The 22,456-nt window shown below is 55.8% G+C and overlaps 2 protein-coding genes across 2 annotated transcripts in view; one reads left to right on the top strand and one right to left on the bottom strand.

Moving 5' to 3' along the window:
- Positions 1 to 3,201, bottom strand: part of LOC104471222 (chromosome unknown open reading frame, human C10orf54) — a 9,397-nt gene extending 6,196 nt beyond the window's left edge. Inside the window, 1 exon segment of the mRNA XM_010086482.1 lies at positions 3,138 to 3,201. Coding sequence (XP_010084784.1) covers positions 3,138 to 3,201 — 64 coding nt within the window.
- CDH23 (cadherin-related 23) overlaps positions 1 to 22,456 on the top strand; it is a gene marked incomplete at its 5' end in the record, with an annotated part of 110,138 nt that overhangs the window by 87,401 nt on the left and 281 nt on the right. Inside the window, 33 exon segments of the mRNA XM_010086485.1 lie at positions 4,951 to 5,172; positions 5,255 to 5,374; positions 7,569 to 7,749; positions 8,669 to 8,802; positions 9,049 to 9,258; positions 9,429 to 9,536; positions 10,083 to 10,185; positions 11,063 to 11,188; positions 11,274 to 11,477; positions 11,709 to 12,167; positions 13,048 to 13,164; positions 13,749 to 13,973; positions 14,057 to 14,226; positions 14,475 to 14,612; positions 14,768 to 14,887; positions 15,333 to 15,510; positions 16,114 to 16,325; positions 16,859 to 17,053; positions 17,372 to 17,482; positions 17,682 to 17,811; positions 17,976 to 18,239; positions 18,363 to 18,524; positions 18,659 to 18,915; positions 19,197 to 19,294; positions 19,419 to 19,539; positions 19,720 to 19,799; positions 20,073 to 20,113; positions 20,427 to 20,487; positions 20,866 to 20,995; positions 21,078 to 21,200; positions 21,381 to 21,494; positions 22,422 to 22,454; position 22,456. The exon segment at position 22,456 is cut by the window's right edge and continues 281 nt beyond it. Coding sequence (XP_010084787.1) covers positions 4,951 to 5,172; positions 5,255 to 5,374; positions 7,569 to 7,749; positions 8,669 to 8,802; positions 9,049 to 9,258; positions 9,429 to 9,536; positions 10,083 to 10,185; positions 11,063 to 11,188; positions 11,274 to 11,477; positions 11,709 to 12,167; positions 13,048 to 13,164; positions 13,749 to 13,973; positions 14,057 to 14,226; positions 14,475 to 14,612; positions 14,768 to 14,887; positions 15,333 to 15,510; positions 16,114 to 16,325; positions 16,859 to 17,053; positions 17,372 to 17,482; positions 17,682 to 17,811; positions 17,976 to 18,239; positions 18,363 to 18,524; positions 18,659 to 18,915; positions 19,197 to 19,294; positions 19,419 to 19,539; positions 19,720 to 19,799; positions 20,073 to 20,113; positions 20,427 to 20,487; positions 20,866 to 20,995; positions 21,078 to 21,200; positions 21,381 to 21,494; positions 22,422 to 22,454; position 22,456 — 4,948 coding nt within the window.

Here is a 22,456-nt window from a genome sequence, read left to right as displayed (position 1 = left end):
TGCTGTTAGGGCCAGGATGCTTGGCTGGGCTGGCTGGGTCTTGGCATGCAGCAGGGTGGGTCCCCCACCTCCTTGCCAGCACTCTGAGCACAAACGGCACCTCAGATGTGTTCCTCGCTACCTGCTGCAAAGGGAAGTGCCCCATTCACATCCGGAGTCCCCTGGGAGACAGGGGAAGGGAAGCCAGGGCTCTATTCTAACACTTTGCAAAAGTATCTGTGGGGGTCTTTGTTTTCCACCACCACCTTCTTCTTTAAATTAAAAGGGGTCATCCCACTCATCCCCGCACAGTTTGCAAAGCTGTGCCTTACTAAACCATCCCGCCTCCGCTCCCAGGCCTTGATGGGAACCATCTGGACAGAAAGTCAACACAGCCCACGCTTTCGGCAGTGGAGCCTGGCTGCAGGGAGGGGCAGAGGTTACCACGTGTGCGAAGCCTTCAGCATTACCAACTTCTCTTCCTTCTCCCGAGCAAGGGAAGTCTTCTAAAAGCTCTTGAGTGGAGGAGAGAACAGCTGGGGAGGAGAGCTTGCAAGGCATGCCGTGCCCCATAGCAGCACCAGGGAGGTTGTCAGTCCCTCCCCGAAATGTAACAAAGCTTTAAAGCCATGCTAGATGCCAGCTGGTGCCCGGAGGAAACATCTTTTGTTGGTGTCTTTACACTAAAGCTTGTGGATCTTAATCTCCCCTGGGTGCTGGGCTTTCATGCCCAAACCCCAGGTTTGGCTGCATCCCACCCTGGTCAGAACATTCCCTTTGAAGTCAACGCCACCGGCAAACACCAAAATAAGGCCAGATGCCCGGCTCCGCACAGCTCTGGCCAAGAGCCAGGGGAGCGCTGGACCCAAGGTCCAAGCCAAGAACTGTCATCTTGTCACCATCTGGTAAAGGCAGAGGAGATCTCAAGGGGGTGCCCCTCTTTCTCTTTGACATCTCAGGAGCTTCGGCTCTGACCCATGGTGTTGCATTGGTGGGTCACAGGGTGCAGTGCTGGTCCATCCTCCGGGCCGGCACAACTGCCTAGCCTGAAACCTGGGAGCCTCCTTTCAGAGAAAACAAAATGCAAAAATATGCCAATGCCAAGGAGCCTGCATTGCTTTTCCAATGGACAGCTCAAATAAAAGAGGATTTTGTGCCGAATTCTGGGTCAGTGAACAAAAGCCTCTCCCGGCTGATTCTCCTAACTTTGGTCCCTGCTCTGGCAAGCAGGTGTTTGATTTACACTCCTGTGATTTCCAGAAGTTATTTCCATGTCATGGCACCTCTTTCCACCCAAGGGAAATCTCGGTGGGAGGGCTGCAGCCTTGGGAGGGCTGCAGCCTTCAGAGGGGCTCACCCGCTGCAGAGGAGGGGCTGTTGGAGACAGAGCAGTTGCTCAGTGCCAGAGTGAGGAACCCAGCTTTACTACCTCTTCTAGGAGCTTTTGTAACAGCCTCACATTAAAGTGCTGCAAACCCCATTGTCACTGTGCTGTCATTATGCTTCAGAGTTATCAGCCAGGTGAGATGTGCGGGGGCATCCCTACCTCGGCACAAGTACTTACAGTAGGAAAGAAAAGGGGGAGAAAAAACTTACTGAAGATAAGAGGCACCCATGTTAATGGCCCTCATCTTCTGCACCCCAAGGAGCCAAATGGCTTTTCAGCGGCAGGGCCATTCCTGTGTAGCCATCAGCCAGGCTGTGGGGAGAGCAGCACGGAGCCAGGGCACTCACCAGAGAGTCCTGCCTTGCTCCTCTTCCAGCACAGCCATGGTTCAGGGACAGGGTCCCAACACCTGGGATGCGATTTTGGGAAGCCCGGCTCGGCTGCCATCCCTTGGGTGGAGAGCAGCTTCTTCCCCATCCACCTAGCTGCCGGCGTCCCCACACCACACAGGAGCTGGATATCTCCAGGGTCTCTATTTCTCCATCGAGCCCTGGTAAAATTAGCTGGGGGTTCAGAAAGTTTTGGCAGGCACAGTTCCTCTGGCACCAGGCTAATTTTGAACATCGACATCCAAGCTTGTTGTGTTGCAGAAAGCCTGACATTCAGTCCCAGCACCCCAGATGTGGAAATGAAATAATCCAAAGCCCTGCGGAGATGCTGGGAGTCGCTCTCTGATGTTGAGAGGCTCAGATGAGAAGCAAAGCACACTTCAATCCACACCAGCCTTGCTGTCCCAGAGGACAGAGGAGAAGGGACTCCGTGCCCTGTTGCAGCAGGGCATCATTTCCTCCTGGGGATGCACTGGCAGAAATCCTGGAGGCAGTCACTGTGCTGTCCCAGGACAGAGGGAGAAGCCAAGCTCAATAGGATGCTTGTCCCCTGCCTGCGCAGGGCACAGAGGGACCATGGTCCTTCCCAGTTTCATTCTCTGACTCCTCATCCACAGACGAGCTGTGATTTTAATTGCCACTGCCCCTGTTTGCCCGCCTGGAGCCCCAGTATGGAAATCCTGCCTGCCCGGGGCTGGTGTGGCGTCCAGCATGAAGTAGCCCCCCCTTCCCAGAACCCCCTCCACGCTGGCAAGCAGCCAGTGAGCTTCCAGCACTGGGAAGCACTTGCTTAGGGGAAGGGAAACTCAGCAGCCACACACAGCGGCCCTGCCCCAGCTGCCCACCCTGAGAAGCTGCCCACCCAGCACTTACAGTGGAGCGGAGCATCCTTAGTGAGGGCATCCCGGCCCTGCTCACGCAAACTGCCTCTCTCCTCTCCCCCAGGGCTGACAGAAAGCTCCTTTCACCCCGGCGTGGCCGGGGACCCCCGCAGTGCCAGGGCAAAGCATCATATGTGGGAACAGGGAAGCTTTTCCATCTCAGGATCCCCGGCGGGGGGCTGGGGGGTTGCTGCTTTCCTTCCCCGTACATTAGATCAAAGTGAAGGAGGAAGGAGGAAAGCCCAAACCCAGAGTTTTAAAACAGCAGCTCCCCTGTGCGCCCTTTTCCCCCCGACTCAACCAACCAGCATCGTGTGAAACACTGCCTTGATCCCACTCCGAAATCACAGTGTGAGAGAGTAAATAACCCCCCAAATGCCCCAAATTCCTCATGCCGAGGCACAGCGGCGGGACGAGCGCAGTGCCCCAGCGAGGAGCGTTTCTCTGGGTGGGGAAGGAGAGGAAAGCAAGCTGGAGCTTACCAAGCGAGCTGGAGCTTACCGTGGGAAGCCAGCAGGCAGAGCGCGGCCAGCAGCAGCCCCGGCCGGGGGGACGTTGCCTCCATGGTGGCTGGGGCAGCCCGAGGGAGCTCACCTCTCCAGAGCCTCCCGCACGCCTCTGAGCAGCCCCGCAGCGAGAGCCGGACTTGCACACACAGGAAATTTCATTAAGACATTGCGCGCTGCGATGGAGAGAACTGCGAGCACCCCCAGGAGGTGAGATGCGGCAGGGAGCTGGGGGCGACTGGGGGCAGTGGCAGCACCCCCTCGGGGCACCCCGCGGATGGGTGATGCTTCTGTCCCCACCCATTTGGGTGGCAGCAGATGCATCTGCTGGGGTTTTTTTTTACCTTTATAGCATCATAGAGGGTAGCTCAAGCATGCTGCGTGCCGTTTCGGGGTGCACAGGAGGTAGCTGAGAGGGATGCTCACAGTGCCAGGGGACATGCTGGTGCTGGTCCCCATCCCTTCCCCAGTGGGAGACGATACCTTGGGGCCAATCTCCAGCTTGCTTCATTAAAGTGCACTTTGTAATGTTTGTTTTTCCCGTGTTTGTGAGGATTACGTGGGCAGAAACCCTCCCGGGATGAACGGGAGGTGGGTACAGGGAAGGGTAACTCAGAACGCTGCCAGCTCAGGGAAGGGCACAGAGCTTTCCCCAGAAAAAGGGGAGCAAAGCATCCCCCTCCTGCAGCCTATTTGCATGGGAGAGGGCCTTACTCTGACCTCAAATAGGAGCTTCACTTTGAATTCCCAAGGCACTAACAAAATCTCTGGCAGCCTCATTTCAAAGAGTGCAGGCAGGTGCCCGTTCCCTGGAAAGTGGAGCCCTGAGACACGTGGAGGTTTGCAAACCACAGGAAACTTTGCTGCTAACCTGCTCTGAATTTGGAGCATGCAGTGAAATAGAAAAGTAGCTAATTACCGTGTGGCTTTGTGGTTTTGACAGCAAACACGTAAGAAGCTCTCGGCAAAAAAATGTAACCCTTGTCTGGCAGGAAGGAATTTGTCACTGGGGGAACGTGTAGGCACAAAGTTGAGACACTCCAAGAAAACAGCTTATCCGTTCTGAGACCACATCTCTGAGCTGAGCCCTTAGGCGTGGTGACATGCTCATGTCACCTCCCCTTTCTCCGGTGTGCCCCCATGTTGACACACCCAGATGACACCCTTCATTAAGGACATCCAGGTGCCTTGTGTGGGATTGATACAGCTGGAAGAGGGTCAGGACAGGCTGAGACTGGCCAGCCATGAAATTGGGGTTAGTGGGTAGATGATGGGACCTGAGGGAGGAGGGGCCAGGTGTCTGAGATGCTCATTTTTGTTCCTCCCCTGAACCACGACAGCATCCTCTCCTGGTATTTTCCATCCTACCATGTTGCCATCCTCAGTAATAACAAACAAGGTGTCCCCAGTGTCACGGTGAGGACTCGCAAGTGCCTCCTTGAAAGGCAGGGAAGCACAATGGGGTTCAGGCTCTGGCTTTCCCTCTTCCATGGGCTGCTCCCCAGTGTTACCAGCAATTGTAAAAACTGGAGGAAAAAGAGAGGGAACCCACAGAGATGAGCTTTGCTTGGGAATACAGGTGTGATTTAATCTCTGTCTGTTTATCTCTGTACCCAGACATTACCTGGAGATGTGTCTGCAGCCATGGCTCATTTCATTTTGAGCCCTGCATCCCATCTGTGTCTCTTGGCAGGGTTGAACCTACATTGGTCATTGACCTTGACAGGTCCAGCCTTCCCCAGCCAGCTCCAGGGTTTGTGGACCCAATCCCTCTATGGTGTTTAGCACCATGTCCCCATGTCCCACAGGCTACCACCACGGTGTACGTCACCATCCTGGACGAGAACGACAACGCTCCTGCATTCTGGCAGCAGCTGTACGAGGTGACCCTCGACGAGGGTCCCGCCACACTCAACGCCACCCTCGTCACTGTGCAGGCCCTGGACCAGGATGAGGGACCCAACGGCACGGTTAAGTACGCCATCACCGAAGGCAACATCTTGGGTACCTTCCGCATCAACAGCACCACGGTCAGTAAGGATGCCAGCCCCATCCCAGACATGCCCCTGTCCTGCTTCCTTCACTCCCAGCTGCTCTCCTCTCGCCTTACAGGGTCACATCCATACGGTGAAGGAGCTGGACTATGAGATCAGCCATGGTCGCTACACCTTGATCGTCACTGCCACCGACCAGTGCCCCATCGTCTCACGCCGGCTGACGTCGACCACCACGGTAGGGAGCTGCTGGCAGGGTTACGACACTGGGGGCTCTTTGGGGTCGAGGAGTTCCCCCTTGCGCGAGCAGTTTCACATCTTCTTCCCACTGGTCACTGTCTGCTTTTCCCAGCTGTGGTCAGTTTATCCCCTTGCTGTCACCTCATGGGAGTTGCAAAACAGGGACGTGGGCAAGGGACACTCGTGGGTTAATTAACCCAGTTGTTTGGTCCTGCAAAGACAAAAACAGAAGAAATTCCCGGCACAGTTTTTACGTTGCTTTATGGTTTTTTTAGATGTCCCTTGGTCCTTCTTGCTTGAAGGGACAGTAGATAGTAAAGCATTGCTGCAGCCTTAATTTCTGCTTCATCTTCATCTTCTCAGATTATTTATTTGCTTTTAAAATTCCTTTTTCATTCCTTGTATGGAGGTTGTTTAAAGCCTCTAGTCATTTTTTTGTTGCTTTTGTATCTCTTCCATTTTTCCTGGACCACAGTGACCTGACTGCTCAAACCATGGGGCGGGCAGGCTGCCAGCTCCAAAGCAAATATTTTTCAGGAATTGAATACACTGACAATTCTTGTGACTGAAACCAAAATCTGATGGGTTATACAGATGTTGTTCGTGCTCAGATTGATTTTGGGGTCAGCAGGTGGAAGGTATCAGTTAGATCTTCTGCCTTGGCTCCCTGTCATGGACCATTATACCTCACCCAGATATCGAGCCAAGCGTTTTGTAATCCCCTAAAAGGAGATAAGTTCTTGTGTGCAAAGAAAAAAAGAGAAACTGAAGAGGAGATACCAGTGCAGGAGATTTCCACGGATAAAATCCATCCTCACAAGCCTGGCAGTGCTGTGTTCCCTGCTTGGGCAGATGGGAAGCCTTCAGATGTATGCATCTGATACTGCTGGAGATGCTTTCCTGGCCCAGGAAAACTGCAGCAGAAACCTCGAGACGTGGGGTTCAACTGCTGGCAGGGAAGGCGGCAGCTGCCAGCGTGCTGCAGGCAAAGCCAGAACTTTCCCTGCCCTTGGCCCAAGCAGAGAAATGAACTTGGAAACCCCTTCAGCAACAAGAAGTGAAGCTGGAATGGATAGGAAACACAATCCCTACTCAGCCCAGGGAGTTAGTGCCAGCACTGTATGAAAACATAGCTTTTAGGAGGAGGTTTTCTCGTTATTTAAGATCCCGAGTGATGGGAAAGCCATCACCCTGATAAGGCGTGCCAGTGTTTGTTTTCTCCACTGCTAGGAAACAGAGCAGACACTCAGATATACTCTTCTGTAAAGATTAGATTTAGCCAGTAACAACTCCTCACCTGATGGATTTTACTTCCCTTTAACCCAGGAAGTCAGAAAGCTCCTCATCTTCCGTAGCTTTCTCATAAACACCTCAACCTTTTATTAGCCACCGGAAACTCTTCTCAGGCAGGGTTTCTCCACTGTGCAAGTTCTCTGAAGCCTAGCATGGGGATAACCCTCTTTTCAATATAGTGTAGACCTATATAAATGTCTTCTATGTATTGTGACTCAGTTAAAAAGATTCGAGTGCATTGGATCCCTGGCTTTACCAGCAGCCCCATGGTCTACTCTGTCCTAAAATTGTTGATGCTTTCTCCTTTTGAGAGCTGTAGGATTGATTTCTAGCCAGCTGTGTGTGCCATAGGAAGGGATGCTAAGAGGAGAAATGCACCAGTGCCGTTGGTGGTGTTTTGTGTTGGAATAAGGACACAAGCTGCACATTTTTTAAAGTTCTCGGCATTAGGAATGAAACCCTCGGTGGAGGAAAAGGAGTGAGCAAGTGTGTAGCTGGCTGCAGAGATGGAGTCTGTCCAAACTCATGGCTTTGGTGGTCAAATCTATGTCCATGGTTTTTGTCTATCCAGCTTGGGTTTCAGGATGTGAATGTGGAGAACATTTGGCTTTTGTGTTGACTTCTCTGTTATGGTGTGTGTCCCATAGGTCAAAAAGGGCCCCACCTGCTTGTGGTTGGAGTTTTGTATTGTTGCTGTAGGATGAGCGTGATCAGGAATAACTTGAGTTTGAGTCTCTGAACTGTGAGTTGGGTGTTTGGTGAGTCCAACAAAGCCAGAAATATGGGAGTTATTTTGCGATGTCACCCATCCATGGCTTCCCATGCTCATGGCCGGTGGGCTGGTCTCCCCTTCCATCCCTCTCCCCTCACTGCCCTCCACCCTCTCACCCTGACCACAGGTGCTGGTGAACCTGAACGACATCAATGACAACTGTCCCACCTTCCCTCGGCCCTACGAGGGTCCCTTCGACATCACAGAAGGACAGCCAGGCCCACGCGTCTGGACCTTCCTGGCCCATGACGATGACTCGGGACCCAGTGGACAAGTGGAGTACAGCATCACCACTGGGGACCCCCTTGGTGAGCGGGGGTGTGGGGTCATCACCTCTCCTTCTGCCTTCCCCGTGGAGGAACCTGGCTTGCAGGAGCACTGGAGGAAGTGTTTCAGAAAGCCATCCTCCCTCCCAGCACTTCTGTGAATTCAGCCTTTCGACACCAGGAAATCCTGTTTTGAGCAACAGGAAGCTTAACCTGTTCGTGGCCAACCAGGGGGTGGCCAGGGCTTGTGCAAGGGATGGGGGAAATCTGTTAAACAATAGAGGCAAAAAAAATTAAAAAGCCAAAAAAACAGACCGCAAAAAGAGAAACCGACAGCTGCAAGCTCACCACCCCATCCCCTCACCCCCACAAGGTTTGCAGAGTGTTTGGGGTTTGCAGGCTGCTTTGCACCCCATGGTGAAGCTGTAGCTCCAGCCCCACCAGCACCCCAGGGCAGGTGGCAGAGGAGCCACAGGCATCGTTAACCATGGGGACACAGGGCTGTCCCTCTGTGAATGGGCGGTAACTTTAGCCCAGGGTAGCTGGAAGGCAGAACCCAGTCCCATCTCCCAGCCCACCTCGCTGCAAAGCTCTTCAAGAACAACCAAGACACAGCTCCTCATCTTGGGAAGGTCCGTGCTGTGTAGCCCACCCTGCTCTGGCCATCATGGGGCATGAGCAGGTGTTTGGAGGGCTGTTGGCATCTTGAGAAAGGCCCAGCCAAGGGGTGTGGGCACCTCTTATTTGGCCATTCAACCCATTCCCTGCTCCTGCTGGTACCTGGGGGTGCATCAGTCCCTGGGATAGACCCCAACTGCCCACAGTCCTCCCATATCTGCAGTAACAGGGCATGGTTTTGTCCCCAAAAGCACCGTGGTGACTGGCCCCCAGCTCCAAAACAAGCCATCACTCTGGGGAGCCAGGGGCATGGCACGAGCCAGAGTCCCACTGTCTCTGGCAGGGGAGTTTGTGATCTCCCCGGTGGAAGGGGAGCTGCGGGTGCGGAAGGATGCTGAGCTGGACCGCGAGAACATCCCCTTCTATAACCTCACCATCACTGCCCGGGACCGGGGGGTGCCCCCCCTCAGCTCCACAGTGAGTCCCCCGGGGTGGCGTGGGGGGCTGTGGGGTGCCATCTCCCATCTCCAGCTCCTTCCTCCTGGCCTCTGCCTTCGCTTTCCTCCCCTCCTCCTCCTTCCCCTTGTCCCTGGGGCTTTCCTCCCCCAGACCTTACAGGGCTGAGTGGGGAAACCCACCTCTTGCCCAGGGGTGGAGGGCAAAAAAAGGATCGGAGGGATGGAAATAGGTGCCACGTGTCCGCACCACTTCTCTCCCTGGCAGATCCTGGTGGGCATCCGCGTGCTGGACATCAACGACAACGACCCTGTGCTCCTCAACCTCCCGATGAACCTCACCCTCAGCGAAAATGCCCCTGTCTCCAGCTTTGTCACCCGTGTCCTTGCCCGGGATGCTGACCAGGGGCCAAACGCCCTCCTGACCTTCGACATAACGGCGGGGAACACCGAGAATGCCTTCTATATCAACAGCACTGTATGCCCCGGGGGGTGGGATGCCGGGACACGGAGGGTGGGCACCTCTGGCCCTGGGGCCCTAACTTCCATGGGCATCCATGGGTGCCATCTGGCATCCTTGTCCTGGCAAGAGATGGTCCAGGGCTCATCATGTCTCTTGTACCTATTTCTTCCCGTTTTTCTTGGTAGAGCGGCATCATCTATGTAAACTGCCCACTGGACAGGGAGCGGGTGGCGGAGTACAGGCTGACCGTCACGGTGAAGGACAACCCCGAGAACATACGCAATGCCAGGCGGGTAATTATGGACACTGCCGGGGCCTCTAGCAGCACTGGCGGCAGGGCGAGCAGGAGAAGAGGCTTCTGTCATGGCCAAAAACAGGTGTTGCATTTGCCCACAGCGTTTCCAGTAGCAGCTGTGTCCTCCAAAAGCATCTGGGGGTCTGAAGGAGGGGGGTGCAACCCCCTCCCCAGCACAGAACAGGACCAGTAGGATTTAGGGCAAGTCCAACATCTCATGTTGACTCCATGCAACAGCAGTAGATTCCACAGAAGGTGGGACAAGATTGGGCTGGAGAGCTAGACAACCACAGTGATACCGGAGCATCCTTTGGTGCTGCCAAGATGTCCCACACTTCATCCTTCGGGGTGCAGGCTGGGAAGGGATACCCAGCCCCACAGTGAGGGTCCCTGCAGACCCTCCAGAGTGGTCCAGAGAGCACAGCTTCATGGATGCACAGGGCTTCAGCTTTGACCAGCACCAGGCTGGAGGTGGGAGAGGCAGGAGGTGAGGTCAAGGAAAGGACATTGCAGTCATTGCCCTCTTGTCCCTATTTTCCTTTAGGATTTTGACTTGCTGATCATTTCCATAGCGGATGAGAATGACAACCGCCCCCTCTTCACCCAGAGCTCCTACTTGGCTGAGGTGATGGAGAACTCGCCCCCAGGTAGGTCTCTCTTTTCTCCCTTACGCTGGCTGCTGGAGACTCCCTTTGGGGCCGGGCAAAGGGCGGTGTCTCGTGACCATCATGGAGGAGACACAGTGCTGAGCAGGGACAGGCTTGCAGGTCAGTGGGATGGGGATGCTGAGTAAGAGGGGTTCCTGCCCATCACCTGGGGAGGTCATCCTCGAGGAGACTGCAGCTGCTGGTGGAAACCCTTCCTGGCACAGGTCAGGCACAACCCTGCGAGGAATCATCCCTGTTTGGGAATTGCTCAGGTACAGACAGCAAGACTTGCCCGTGGTCTAAGCTGAGCTCTGGGGGCAGCCCTTGCCTCAAGGACCTCAACCTACCTGTCATCCCTGCAGGGGACAGGATGGGGTGCCATCTCTCAATCACCTGGAGCCACCTTGCTCTGAGGGTTAGAGATAAAACAATCCAGCCTGTCCAGGTAGACATTTCCCAGCCAATGAGCTAGAAATATTCCTCTTTTTAAATTTTGTTTTGCCTTCCTGCCATTTAAATCGCTCCCTGCTCCAAGACCTCAGGTACCTCCCTGTCCCACCATCGAGGGACATCCCAGGCAAAGGGTTTGGGTGCCTCCAGGTGATGCCCTTGGTGGTAGGGTGCTGGTGCCACCCTCTGATGGATGTGTCTGTCTGTTTGTTTTTAGACGGATGTCCCATCACCTCGCCTGGGCCTTGTGAGTCAGTCTGCAAGGCTGCAGCAGCCACCCACCCGCTGCCTCATGCACCACGAGGCCCCGCTCTGTCACCTCCTCCATCCATTCATTGCCGTCCCTCATGCATCACTGGGGTGGGAAGGGGACAGGGGAGCTTTGCAGGGGTTTACCACCCTCCCTAACCTTTGTCATCCCATCCAGGGACTCCAGTCACAGTGCTCAACGGACCCATCCTAGCTCTGGATGGCGACCAGGGCAGCAATGCCGTGGTGACCTACCAGTTCTTGGAGGCATCCCTGGACCTCTTTGTTATCAACAACAGGACAGGTGGGGTGGCTCAGCAGGTCTCCATCCCCAGACCAGGGCCACCAGGCGCCACAGGGTCTGTCACCAGGCTTTTCCCCTTCTCCAGGTGTCGTTTCAGTGAAACCCGGCAGCTTGATAGACCGAGAGGCTTTGCCAGACCCTCATCTGGAGTTCACACTGGTGGCTCATGATGTAGGGAGGCTGAACAGCACCACCAGCCTGGTGGTGACCATCCTGGATGACAATGACAACCGCCCTGTCTTTCAGCCACCATCTGTCACGGCACGGCTGCAGGAAAACAGCCCCCCAGGTCAGGAGAAGGCTGGGACTGGGTCCTAGGCTGGGTGACAGGGAGACCTGGATGTCCCCTGGGACTGCAGATATCCAGCTCCCAATGTCAGGGCTGGCCAGGATGGGGTTGAAGGGAAAATTTAGGAACTGGGGATGCCCACATTGCTTGACAGTGTTTACCTTGGGATCGGGGACTTGTTGCTGCTACCTTTCAACTCTTGCTTGAGAGGGTTCTGTCCCCTCTTTCCAGGCTTCTCCATCCTCCAGGTGACAGCCACAGATGCTGACAGTGGCCTCAACCAGCAGCTAGATTACCGGATCGAGAGTGGCGGCCAGGACAGATTTCTGATCGATGCCACCACGGGGGTGATCCGTGTGGCCAACATCAGCATCGACCGGGAGGAGCGGGATGCCTACCAGCTGACAGTGGTGGCTGTGGACCAGGGCACGCTGGCACTCTCGGGCACCACCACTGTCAGCCTTTTCATTGACGACGTCAACGACTGCCGACCCGAGTTCATCAACCCTATCCAGACCGTTAGCATCCCCGAGTCAGCCCCCCCTGGAACTGTGGTGGCTGAGGTGACCGCCATTGACCGGGACCTCCACCCTCGTCTGGAGTACTACCTGCTGGAGATCGTGGCCCGCGATGACACCGATGCACTGGTTCCCAACCAGCAAGGAGCATTCACAGTGGATTTTAGGACAGGTAGGAGAGCAGGAAGGGCTGTGTGGGCGGCGCAGACTCCTCTGCTCTCTTCTGCTTCTTCTTCCTCTTCTCTACTTGGAGGTAGGTGTCTGAGGCATGGGGAGATGATGCTCCCCTCTTGCCTCCCTGCTCTCCTCCTCCAGCTGCCCCATCTTACTCTGTCCTGTCCTCCCTCCCCTGGCCAACCAGCTTAACTAACCCTTTTCTTTGCTTTCCGGTTCTCAGCCAGACAGGTTTGTCTCTGTGTCTGTGCTCGTTTCTCTCTCCATGCCATCCATCACCTCCCTCCATCTCACCCATCACTATTGCGGGCCGGGGGCTGCTCAGCCTTGGCAGACTGAATGCGGGCATCCTTGCTGGGGGGAGCCGGGGGACCACTCTGGGGTAAGTGGTGGGCGGCAGGCTCTGCCTTCAGGGAAGGAGGGCCAGGAGATCCCCATGTCTGTTTTGGAAGCACAGAGCTGATCCAGGAAAGAAAAGCACCCTTGTTGGAAAGGACATGGGGGACAAGACTCTTAAAGACGGATGGATGCTGAGCTAAGGTGGATGTGGTCTTGCAGGGGAGCAGCAGCAGTTGCCCCCAGACCTCTCGTCCACACAACCCAAATCCTTACCCTGGCTGAGTCAGTGTGAAACCCAGTGAGCTAGGCAGAGTGGAGCAGGCAGGAAGGCAGGAGATGGAGAGCAGGGAGAGAGAAGTCATCTCCTCCCATAGCTATTGAGTGTTTTCCCCATTTAGCCTTTGGGGAGAGGCAGGAGAGCAAGGACAGTGGAGGGTGCAGCAGTCGGCTGGTGCAGAGTGGTCTGCTGAGGGTCCTTTGTCAGGGAGGGGGGGGCACAGGCTTAGCCTGTGACCCCCCCATCTTTTTGGGGTTCCCAGGAGCTGTGAAGATCAAAAGCCCTCTCAACCGGGAACTGGTGGCCACCTACGAGGTCACCATCTCCGTCCATGACAATGCTAGTGAAGTCATTGACCGCTCAGTCAGCGTGCCCAACGGTAAGTGGGGGCTCCAGCCTGGGGCTAGGGCTGGCTGCTGCTGGGGGCTGGCACAAGCTTTTCCCAGGCATCAGCACAGCTTCTGTAGCTCTGGCAGCTCTCCCACCTCCCTCTCTGTCCTGACCAACAACATTTCCAGAGGGAGCAGTCCACGACCAGATCCCAGCAGGTTTGGGTTCTCTGAGCCCTCTTTTAGAGAATGGCCCAGACATCCTAGGGCTGCACTGGGGATGGAGAGGACTGTGTGCCCATAACAGTGCCATGGGAGACATGCGTTTCTTCATTACCATCCCCATGGCATCTTGCCACCTTGTTTCTGGTAAATCCAGGCCTGTGTGTGAAAAGGCACACACAGATCAGGGGTAGGTCAGAAGTAGGTGAGACTGCCCCACAGCCAGCTCAGGACATAGAGACTTTGCTGAATATTGTCATTTTTCTTGAGGAACCAACTCCGTTTAGTTGGCTTTCCTGGAGTTTTGTGCTTGCATATTTACAACCCTCCTTTCTCCCATCCTTCCTTCCCTTCTCTTTCTCGCTTGTCCTCTTCCTCTCCTCTTCCCCTTTGGTCTCCACCATGGCCACAGCCAAGCTGACAGTCAACGTTTTAGACGTCAATGACAACACGCCCCGCTTCCGCCCCTTCGGGGTCACCTATTTCACTGAGAGGATCCTGGAGGGAGCCACACAGGGCACCACACTCATCTCCATCTCAGCAGTGGACCCGGACAAAGGTGCCAATGGGCAGATCACCTACGAGTTGCTGAACCTGTCCCCGGAAGGCTACGCCTGCCTCGAAGACCAGTCAGCAGGTCAGTGGCCTGGGGAAGTTGGAGTTTGGGGCAGGTCAGGGATCTGGGCCAGGTTTCTCATTTCAGGGTCTGCCATCCTCTAGGGAAGGTCGTAGCCAACAGGACGGTGGATTACGAGGAGGTGCAGTGGCTGAACTTCACCGTCCGAGCTTCCGACAATGGCTCTCCCCGCAGATCCGCTGAGATCCCTGTGTACCTCCAGATAGTGGACATCAATGACAACAATCCTGTTTTCAGCCAACCATCCTACCAGGTGAGCTGAGCTCCATCCAAGTCCATGTGGGCTTGTCCACAGAGCTGGGAGTTCTCCAGGGACACCTTCTCTTCCTTCTGTCTTGCTTGAACCATCTAAAGAAGATTGTTAACCCACTGATGTGGGTGAACATCTTGTTCTGGGTCCAGCTGTGCCCACCCCTCGGTGCCACCCTATGCCCTTGGTCACTGCCCACTAAAACAGCAAGTGATGCAGCAGCCTGTCCTGCCTGCTCCCTTTTCTTGCAGAAAGCTGTCTTTGAGGACGTGCCGTTGGGTACAGTCATCCTGAGGGTGAAGGCCACAGATGCAGATTCTGGACGCTTTGCTCTCATCCAGTACAGCCTGGGAGATGGAGAGGGCAAGTTTGGGATAAATCCCAACACGGTAAGGAGCCAACCAAGGCTGTAGCACAGAGGGAAAAGGGAGGAGAGGCTGAGATGATCTCACCTTGTGCCTTGCTCCCACACCTCGCCTTCTGCCCCTTCTCGAGTACCACCTCTGCCAGACAAGATCCACCTGAAGGTCTCTGTGTGCTGCAGGGTGACATCTACATCCTGTCAGCCCTGGACCGGGAGAAGAAGGATCACTACACACTGACAGCCGTGGCCAGGGACAACCCCGGGGATGTCCCCAGTAACCGTAGGGAGAACTCTGTGCAGGTAGGGCTCTCTTCATCCCCCCACCCCACATGTGGTAGTCACCAGCCCTGCCTGCAAAAAGGTGCTAAACCTTGGGCTTCCTCCCCAGGAGACTCACTGGTGGCTCTGGGGAGGAATCAGGCAGAAGGGAGAGCAGATGACCCCAGGGTGGATGGTGCAGGAGGCTTTGTGCCTTGGGGACAGAGTGTCAGCAGGTGGGAACAGAGCAGGAGGGGCAGGGGAGGGAGACACTATTGTCTGCAAGTGCTCTGGTGTGAATGGGTGCCCCGGGCCGCGATGGCCCCCATTGTTGGAGGCAGGAATTCAGCTAGCAGAGCTAAACGAATAGCAGGAAGGGCACGGAGCCCTGGCAGCAGAGCCGCAGGTCAAGGCAGGGGTACGGCGCCCAGGGGCTGCCCAGCTGTCTCCAGCCTCACGTCACCCAGATGGCTGTGCTTTGTGGAAGGTGCTGATCACAGTCCTGGACATCAATGACTTCAGACCCCAGTTCAGCAAGAGCCAGTTCAGCACCAGTGTCTACGAGAACGAGCCAGCAGGAACGTCGGTGATCACCATGACTGCCACCGACCTGGACGAAGGGGACAACGGCGCGGTGACCTACAGCATCGAGGGCCCGGGAGCAGGTAGGTGCTGGTGGTGGGGGTTTGCTCCCCAAGGAGGAGGGTTGCCATGAGGAACAACTGGAGGAGATGTAGGGGCCAAGCCTACAGCCCGTGTCCTGTGGTTGGTTTGGAGCAGGGTTGTGCATGCACTCCTGGGAGCAATACCAAAAGCGTGGAGCTTTCAATATTTCTCCACAGTTCCTAGTTCCTCATGACATGGTGTGTTACAGCTTTGCCTGCCTCCGTCCTGCAGTCCATCCTTGGCTGATCCTCTCGTCAAAAAGGATTTTGGATGAACAGAAGTGTGTCTTGTAGCAAACACACTGCACACCTTAGAGGAAAGCCAAGAAGGGCCAGGAGGCTGTGGGTGGATAGTGATAGTGCCTGAAATCCAGTATATCTCTGCATGTCAAAGAGTGATGGGAACAAAGCAAAAGCCAGCATGTAGCCAGACAGTGTAGAGGGGAATGGCAGAATGTTTATTTCCTGAGATGCATAGTTATCATCCCTTCACAGGGATTTCTCACCAGTAAGGGGTGTGCTTCAGCTGGTAGACTGGTTTCTAATCATAATTTATCTGGTGCCAAGCATCCTGAGCCAGAGATGTGTTTTTTCTGCCCTCAGAGGCTTTCAAGATCAATAAAGACTCTGGGCTCATCACGTCCCGGCGTCGCTTGAAGTCCTACGAGAGGTTCAACCTGACCGTGGTGGCCACAGACAAGGGACTCTCCCCTCTCTGGGGGACCACCATTCTCCACATCGATGTCATCGACATCAATGACAACCGGCCCGTCTTCGTCCGCCCACCCAATGGCACCATCCTCCACATCAAAGAGGTAAATCCCTTGTGAGGGAGCAGGGTCATGGCATGCGGAGACCGTTCCTGGGAGTGCTTCTGCCTACCAGGGCCAAAACCCATTCTTCATCACCACCAGGGGTGAAACAAGACTTTTATTTAACATGTGGCAAGAAGGTTTGGGTCACAGGGCTGGACGACCAACAGTAGCCCCTCTCTGTTCACATGAGCAGGGATGCCAGGGCAGCTTTGGGGAACAGAAACCCCGACAGCACAGAAAATAAGGAAACAGCCAGTTGCTGCGTGCCGAGCATGTTTATAAAAAAGGGCTGAAACACTGACATTTGAGATGTTTCTCCTTTCCGAGAAGTGGGGCTTGGCTCAGCCAGTCCTCAGCATGCACATGGAGCAGCCACACTGCCAAGGGAAATCATGGCTCAGCAGCCCCGGGTCCCAGTTGGGTGTTGGGTGGTGGGAGGCTGTTGACCCTGACATGAGGGGGTTCGCAGGGGCAGAGAGAGAGGGGAGCTGGCATGCCATGCTGGGACTGAGGGGCTGCATGTGTGCAAGCAGGAGATCCCCCTGCAGTCCAACATCTACGAGGTCTACGCCACAGACAAAGACGAGGGCCTCAACGGAGCGGTGCTCTACAACCTGCTGAAAACCGGGGCGGGGAACAAAGACTGGGAGTATTTCAGCATCGACTCTGTCAGCGGCCTGATCCAGACGGCCATGAGGCTGGACCGCGAGAAGCAGGCGGTGTACAATGTGAGCCAGGCAGCAGCACGCCCACAGGGTGGCCGGGACGGTCCTCTGCAAGGAGACTGCGGGTCCAGTGTGGGGCTGGTGGGATGCAAGGGATGTGGTGGGGATGCAGTCAGCTGCCACAGCCATGAGGCTGTCACACATCTTAGCAGCAATGGGGTGCTTACCAAGTGCCATTGGGGAGTTACAACCTAGTGGGCCAACTCCCAATTCCCTGTTATATCCACCCCTCAAAATCCTCCACCACCCACCCATCTCCTCAGCAATGTCTCCTGACCTGCGTGGCTTTGCCCAGGACAGCGCTTTTGCCTCTCTCCCCAGCTGATTATCGTGGCCTGCGACCAGGGCCAGCCAGCCTACGAGACCATGCAGCCCCTCCAGGTCGCACTCGATGACATCGATGACAACGAGCCCATCTTCCTCAGGCCACCTGTAAGGCCTCGGGATGGAGGGGACGGGACACAGGGTGTGCAGGGGTGGGGATGCCAGAGAGCACATGGGATGGAGTTGAGCATCACCACAGCAGGAAGCATGATGGGATTTGTCAGCTTTTAGTCTTTCAAAGAAAAAAAAAAACAAAACAAAACACCTCGATGCTCATAACCCTCCCTTCTCCTGGGGTCTCTGGCAGAGGGACAGTCCCCAGTACCAGGCACTCTCTGTCCCTGAGCACTCGCAGCCAGGCACCATGGTGGGGAATGTCACTGGGGCAGTGGACGCGGATGAGGGCTCCAACGCCATCATCTACTACTTCATAGCAGGTGGGTGCCAAGCAGGGAGGGCATGGGCAGCTCTGCATCCCCCTGCAGACCCTGGCTGCCATCAGCTCCTCACTGCCTGTCTGCCCTGGTCAGTGGGTGAGGCAGCATTTCAGAAATGCCAAACCCAAAAGGGGGACTATCTGGGGTTCCCTTTCTGCACCCAGCTGGGAACTGGGAGAGCAACTTCCATCTGAGCCGAGAGGGGAAGCTGCAGGTCTTGCGAGACCTGGACCGGGAAAAGGAGCCATATTACTCCATCATCGTCAAAGCGTCCAGCCAGAGGAACTGGTCCCCTCCCCGGGGCCAGCAGGCAGGCAGAGCCCAGACCTGGGACCTCAGCAGGGACCTGACCCTTCAGGAGGTGCGGATCTTCCTGGATGACATCAATGACCAGTCTCCCCAGTTCACCAAGTCGGAGTACACAGCAGGTATGGGGTGCTGGGGACTGGGGGGCACCAGGAGCTGGAGATGCTCCAGGGAAAATCCAGGCGGATAAAGGGGCAGTGAGAGTCACCTAGGCCCCAGGTCCCTATCCCGTCTCTCTCTCAAAGGAGTTGCCACAGATGCCAAGGTGGGATCAGAGCTGATCAGGGTGGTCGCAGTGGACGCCGATGTGGGCAATAACAGCCTGGTCCTCTACAACATCTTGGGCATCCGCTACATCAAGCAGCACTCCAATGACTCCGAGGAGGTGGCCAACATTTTCAGCATCGGTGTGTATCCTGCATGCCACAGGAGCATGGGGCCATGGCCAGAGACATCCTTGTGGCCAAAGACATCCACATGACCAAAGACATCGCCATGACCAGGGCCACTAATCCTGGGATTGTGACTCTCCTTTCCCCAGGAACCCTCGATGGGATCCTGCGAACTTTCGACCTCTTCACAGCCTACAACCCTGGCTACTTTGTGGTGGATATCATGGCCTCTGACCTGGTGGGCCACAACGACACGGCCGTCGTGGGGATTTACATACTGCGGGATGACCAGCGGGTCAAAATCATCATCAACGAGATCCCCGACAAAGTCAGGCAGTTTGAGGAGGAGTTCATCAGCCTGCTCTCCAACATCACCGGCGCCATTGTCAACACTGATGACGTACAGGTAAACATCCACATTTGAGGTTGCTTCAAGGGGTAGGTAACCTTCCACGTGCTGCCTGGGAGGTCTCCTTTGAGGGTGCCCTGTCTATATAAACCATAGACACCCCTGAGATCTGAAGGTGATGGATACACCCCAGGCTGAGGTGTATTGAAGGGGTACAGACCAACTCCATGCCAGGCTTGAGGGTCTCTTGCTAGGCAAGCACACCTCCAGACACGCTCAGGAGATGCCCTAGGAGGAAGCACCTCTCCCGCACTGCAGACCTTGCTGTCTCTCCCCAGTTCCACGTTGACAAGAAAGGTCGGGTGAATTTTGCGCAGACAGAGCTGCTGATCCACGTGGTGAACAGGGAGACCAACCACATCCTGGATGTGGAGCGGTATGTCACCTGGCCTATCACCCAGATTGTCACCTGGCCCATCACCCAGCCCACTGCCTGGCCCATTGAGCCCTCAGGAAGCCTCATTAACATCAAGATGCCCAAGCAACCCTTCTCCTCCTAGGGTGATTCAGATGATAGATGAGAACAAGGAGCAGCTGAGGAACCTCTTCAGGAACTACAACGTGTTGGACGTGCAGCCCGCCATCACTGCCCGGGCCCCAGATGACCTCTCGGCTCTACAGGTAATGGCCCAGCTAGGGCTGGAGATGGCTGCTGCTCACAGGTGGGGTGATGTCCCTTCTCATCCTCCATGGCCCTCCATAGCCTGGAGAGATGTTTCACCCAAAGAATTTTGGGCAGGTGCCCAGCACTGAGTGCTGACTCCATGCCGGAAGTTGCCACTACCCCTCTGTCTCTCTCAGATGGCGATCATCGTGCTGGCTGTCCTGCTCTTCCTGGCTGCCATGCTCTTCATCCTCATGAACTGGTACTACCGGACAGTGTGAGTAACACCTGGGCTCTGACCTGCCAGCCGCAATGTCCCCATGGGACAGGGGCACTCAGTGTGACAGTGCCAACAAGAAAAAGAGGCCGTCAGTGTCCCAGCACCTACTGCAGTCAGGCTCAGCCTGGGTTCAGAAATTGTCCCTTTTCCCCAAAATATAATGGCTTTAATACTGATATCACCACCTCCAGATATTGCAAATCTGGGTCCTCCTCTCCTCTTGAGCATCTTCCTTATTTTCTTCCCTGATTCACTGTATTTCTTTCGCAGGCACAAAAGGAAATTGAAAGCCATAGTGGCTGGCTCCACCGGTGAGCACTTTTGGGGTTCTCCAGCTGCGTGATACAGCAGGGGGCATGAAGAGCAGGGAGGGGGCAGACAGGGAGACGTGGGGGATGTCAGTGGGGTGTAAATCAGAAGTGATCCTGCCCAGCGAGGTGCGATGGTGGGAGGCTTTTCTCGGTATCCAGGCTCCACATTATCAGCTGCATCCCAGCATGTCTCTCACACCACTGGTGCCTTTTTGGCTGCCAAGTTTCCCTCCCTAGTAAAGAAGTGCCGCCCTGTGGTTTGCTGCTCAGTCCGCCGACGTACCACCCTGTAACCCCCACCTGCCTTTTGCAGGGAATAGAGGCTTCATGGACATCATGGACATGCCAAACACCAACAAGTACTCCTTCGATGGGTGAGTTCTCCCCTTCTTTCCCCAGTTTGACTCCTCGTGGGATCACAGGCTGGCCCCGAGAGAGGAGTGCCTGCATTTTGCAGCCAGCAACGCTCTGGGGAGGGATATGGCCAGGCGTGCCATGTGGGGCATGACTCTGGCCCTGGGACATGTGCTTGCCTTGGGAGCTTTCAAAGCCAAAAAACTTTGTGCCTTTTCCTGTGACTCTGTCACTGCCCATCCTGGCCGAGCTTGGGGGAAGCAGATCCACAGCAGCTGAATTCATGCCTGCACAGGGCAGGAGGAGGCATTGCAGCTGTCAGCATCCAGGCTCTGGATGGGGTTAGAGATGCTGCAGCTCACTGCTTGCACTGAGGGCTACTCCTCCCTCCTAAACAGGGCCAACCCGGTGTGGCTGGACCCCTTCTGCAGGAACATGGAGCTGGCAGCACAGGCAGAGCATGAGGACGACCTGCCAGAGAACCTGAGCGAAATTACCGACCTCTGGAACAGCCCTGCCCGCACCCACGTGAGACACGGTCCCCACCCGGACACCTCCTTCCTGCACCCAACACCAGCGCTGTCTCTAAAGCTGCTCTCTCCTCCCGCAGGGGACCTTCGGGAGAGAGCCCTCTGCGGCTAAGCCCGAGGATGACCGCTACCTGCGGGCAGCCATCCAGGAGTACGACAACATTGCCAAGCTGGGGCAGATCATGCGGGAGGGACCCATCAAAGTAAGTGATGAGTCTGAGCATCCTCCATTGAGGGGTCTTCTCCTACCAATCCAGCTTCCAGGTTCATGGCTGTGGCACCAGAGGGTGATGTTGCTCCAAAAAATGCTGGGATGAAGCTGGCCTCCCTCCAACCAAACCATGTCCCTCGGGTAACTCATCCTCTCTCCCCCCTCCGCCCAGGGCTCTCTGTTGAAGGTGGTCCTGGATGATTACATGCGCTTGAAAAAACTCTTTGCCCAGCGGATGGTGCATAAGGCCACTGCTAGTCAGGGGGACCGCTCGTCGGTCTCGGAGGTAGACGGGGTGTGCATGGGCGTGGGGAGATGCTTGCTGTGCCCTTTGGGATGCAGTGTGTCTTCCTGGCCCTGTGGCTACAGTCCCCATCATCCAGTGATCCCCTCTCTTTCCCACTTGGCCAAAATGAGCCGGACACTGGTTTTCCACTGAGCTCTCACGGGCCCCCATTTTTCCTCTGAGCACCAACAGCACCCTCTCCCTTGGTCTCTCCCACCCTGCGGGAGGACCTCCCCCTCTTTGTGGGATGCGCTCTGTCCCTCACCTCCCCGTCTCCCCGCAGAGGCATGGCCGCTCCACTGGGGCTGGCCAAGAAGCTGCAGGTCCCTGCACAGGCATGGGGACATCTCTCCCCTCCACCCATCTGGGCTTATCAACCCAGCAGATTTTTGAGGCAAAAAGGCTGAGACGGAGGATTTTGGTGCAAAAGGGCTGGTATGGGGAGAAGGAACTCCTCCCACAGCCTTCACCCTCTTCATGGGGGGCAAAACGTGGGGCAAAGAGAGCAGTGGGATGGGAGACACCTTCAGCCCTTCTTCTCCATCCCTCCTCACCCTTATCCTCCTCCAACCCCTTCCAGCCTTACTTTGGCTCCCCTTCTTCTCTGCCTCCTCCCCTGCCACCCTCGTCCGACCCTAAATCCCAACCCGAGCCCAAACCACTCCTTGGCCATGTCAGGGGCTGCTGCAGGATGCACCGCCCGGCCGGCAGCCTGTGCCTAAGCCAGGGCACCCACCTGAAGAGTGAGCAATCTGGCTGGAGGTCATGGCACTGGTGATCTTCATCACCATGTGCCGCGGTTGCTTCAGAAGAGGAGGGTCCCATCCCTCCCACTGGGCTGCAGCATTGCAGGACGTTCAGAGGCAGGGAAGCCGGAATCTGCTCTGGCTGCGGTGGTGATTCCCCTGCTCCATGGACCTTTTGCAGCTGATCCAGAAGGAGATGGAGGAGGAGGAGGATGA

The sequence above is a fragment of the Pterocles gutturalis genome, unplaced genomic scaffold, assembly GCF_000699245.1.
Source record: "Pterocles gutturalis isolate BGI_N339 unplaced genomic scaffold, ASM69924v1 scaffold5516, whole genome shotgun sequence".
In the NCBI taxonomy this organism is placed as follows: domain Eukaryota; kingdom Metazoa; phylum Chordata; class Aves; order Pterocliformes; family Pteroclidae; genus Pterocles; species Pterocles gutturalis.
The sequence above is the reverse complement of the archived record's forward strand: the minus strand, read 5'-3'. Positions and strand labels throughout refer to the sequence as shown.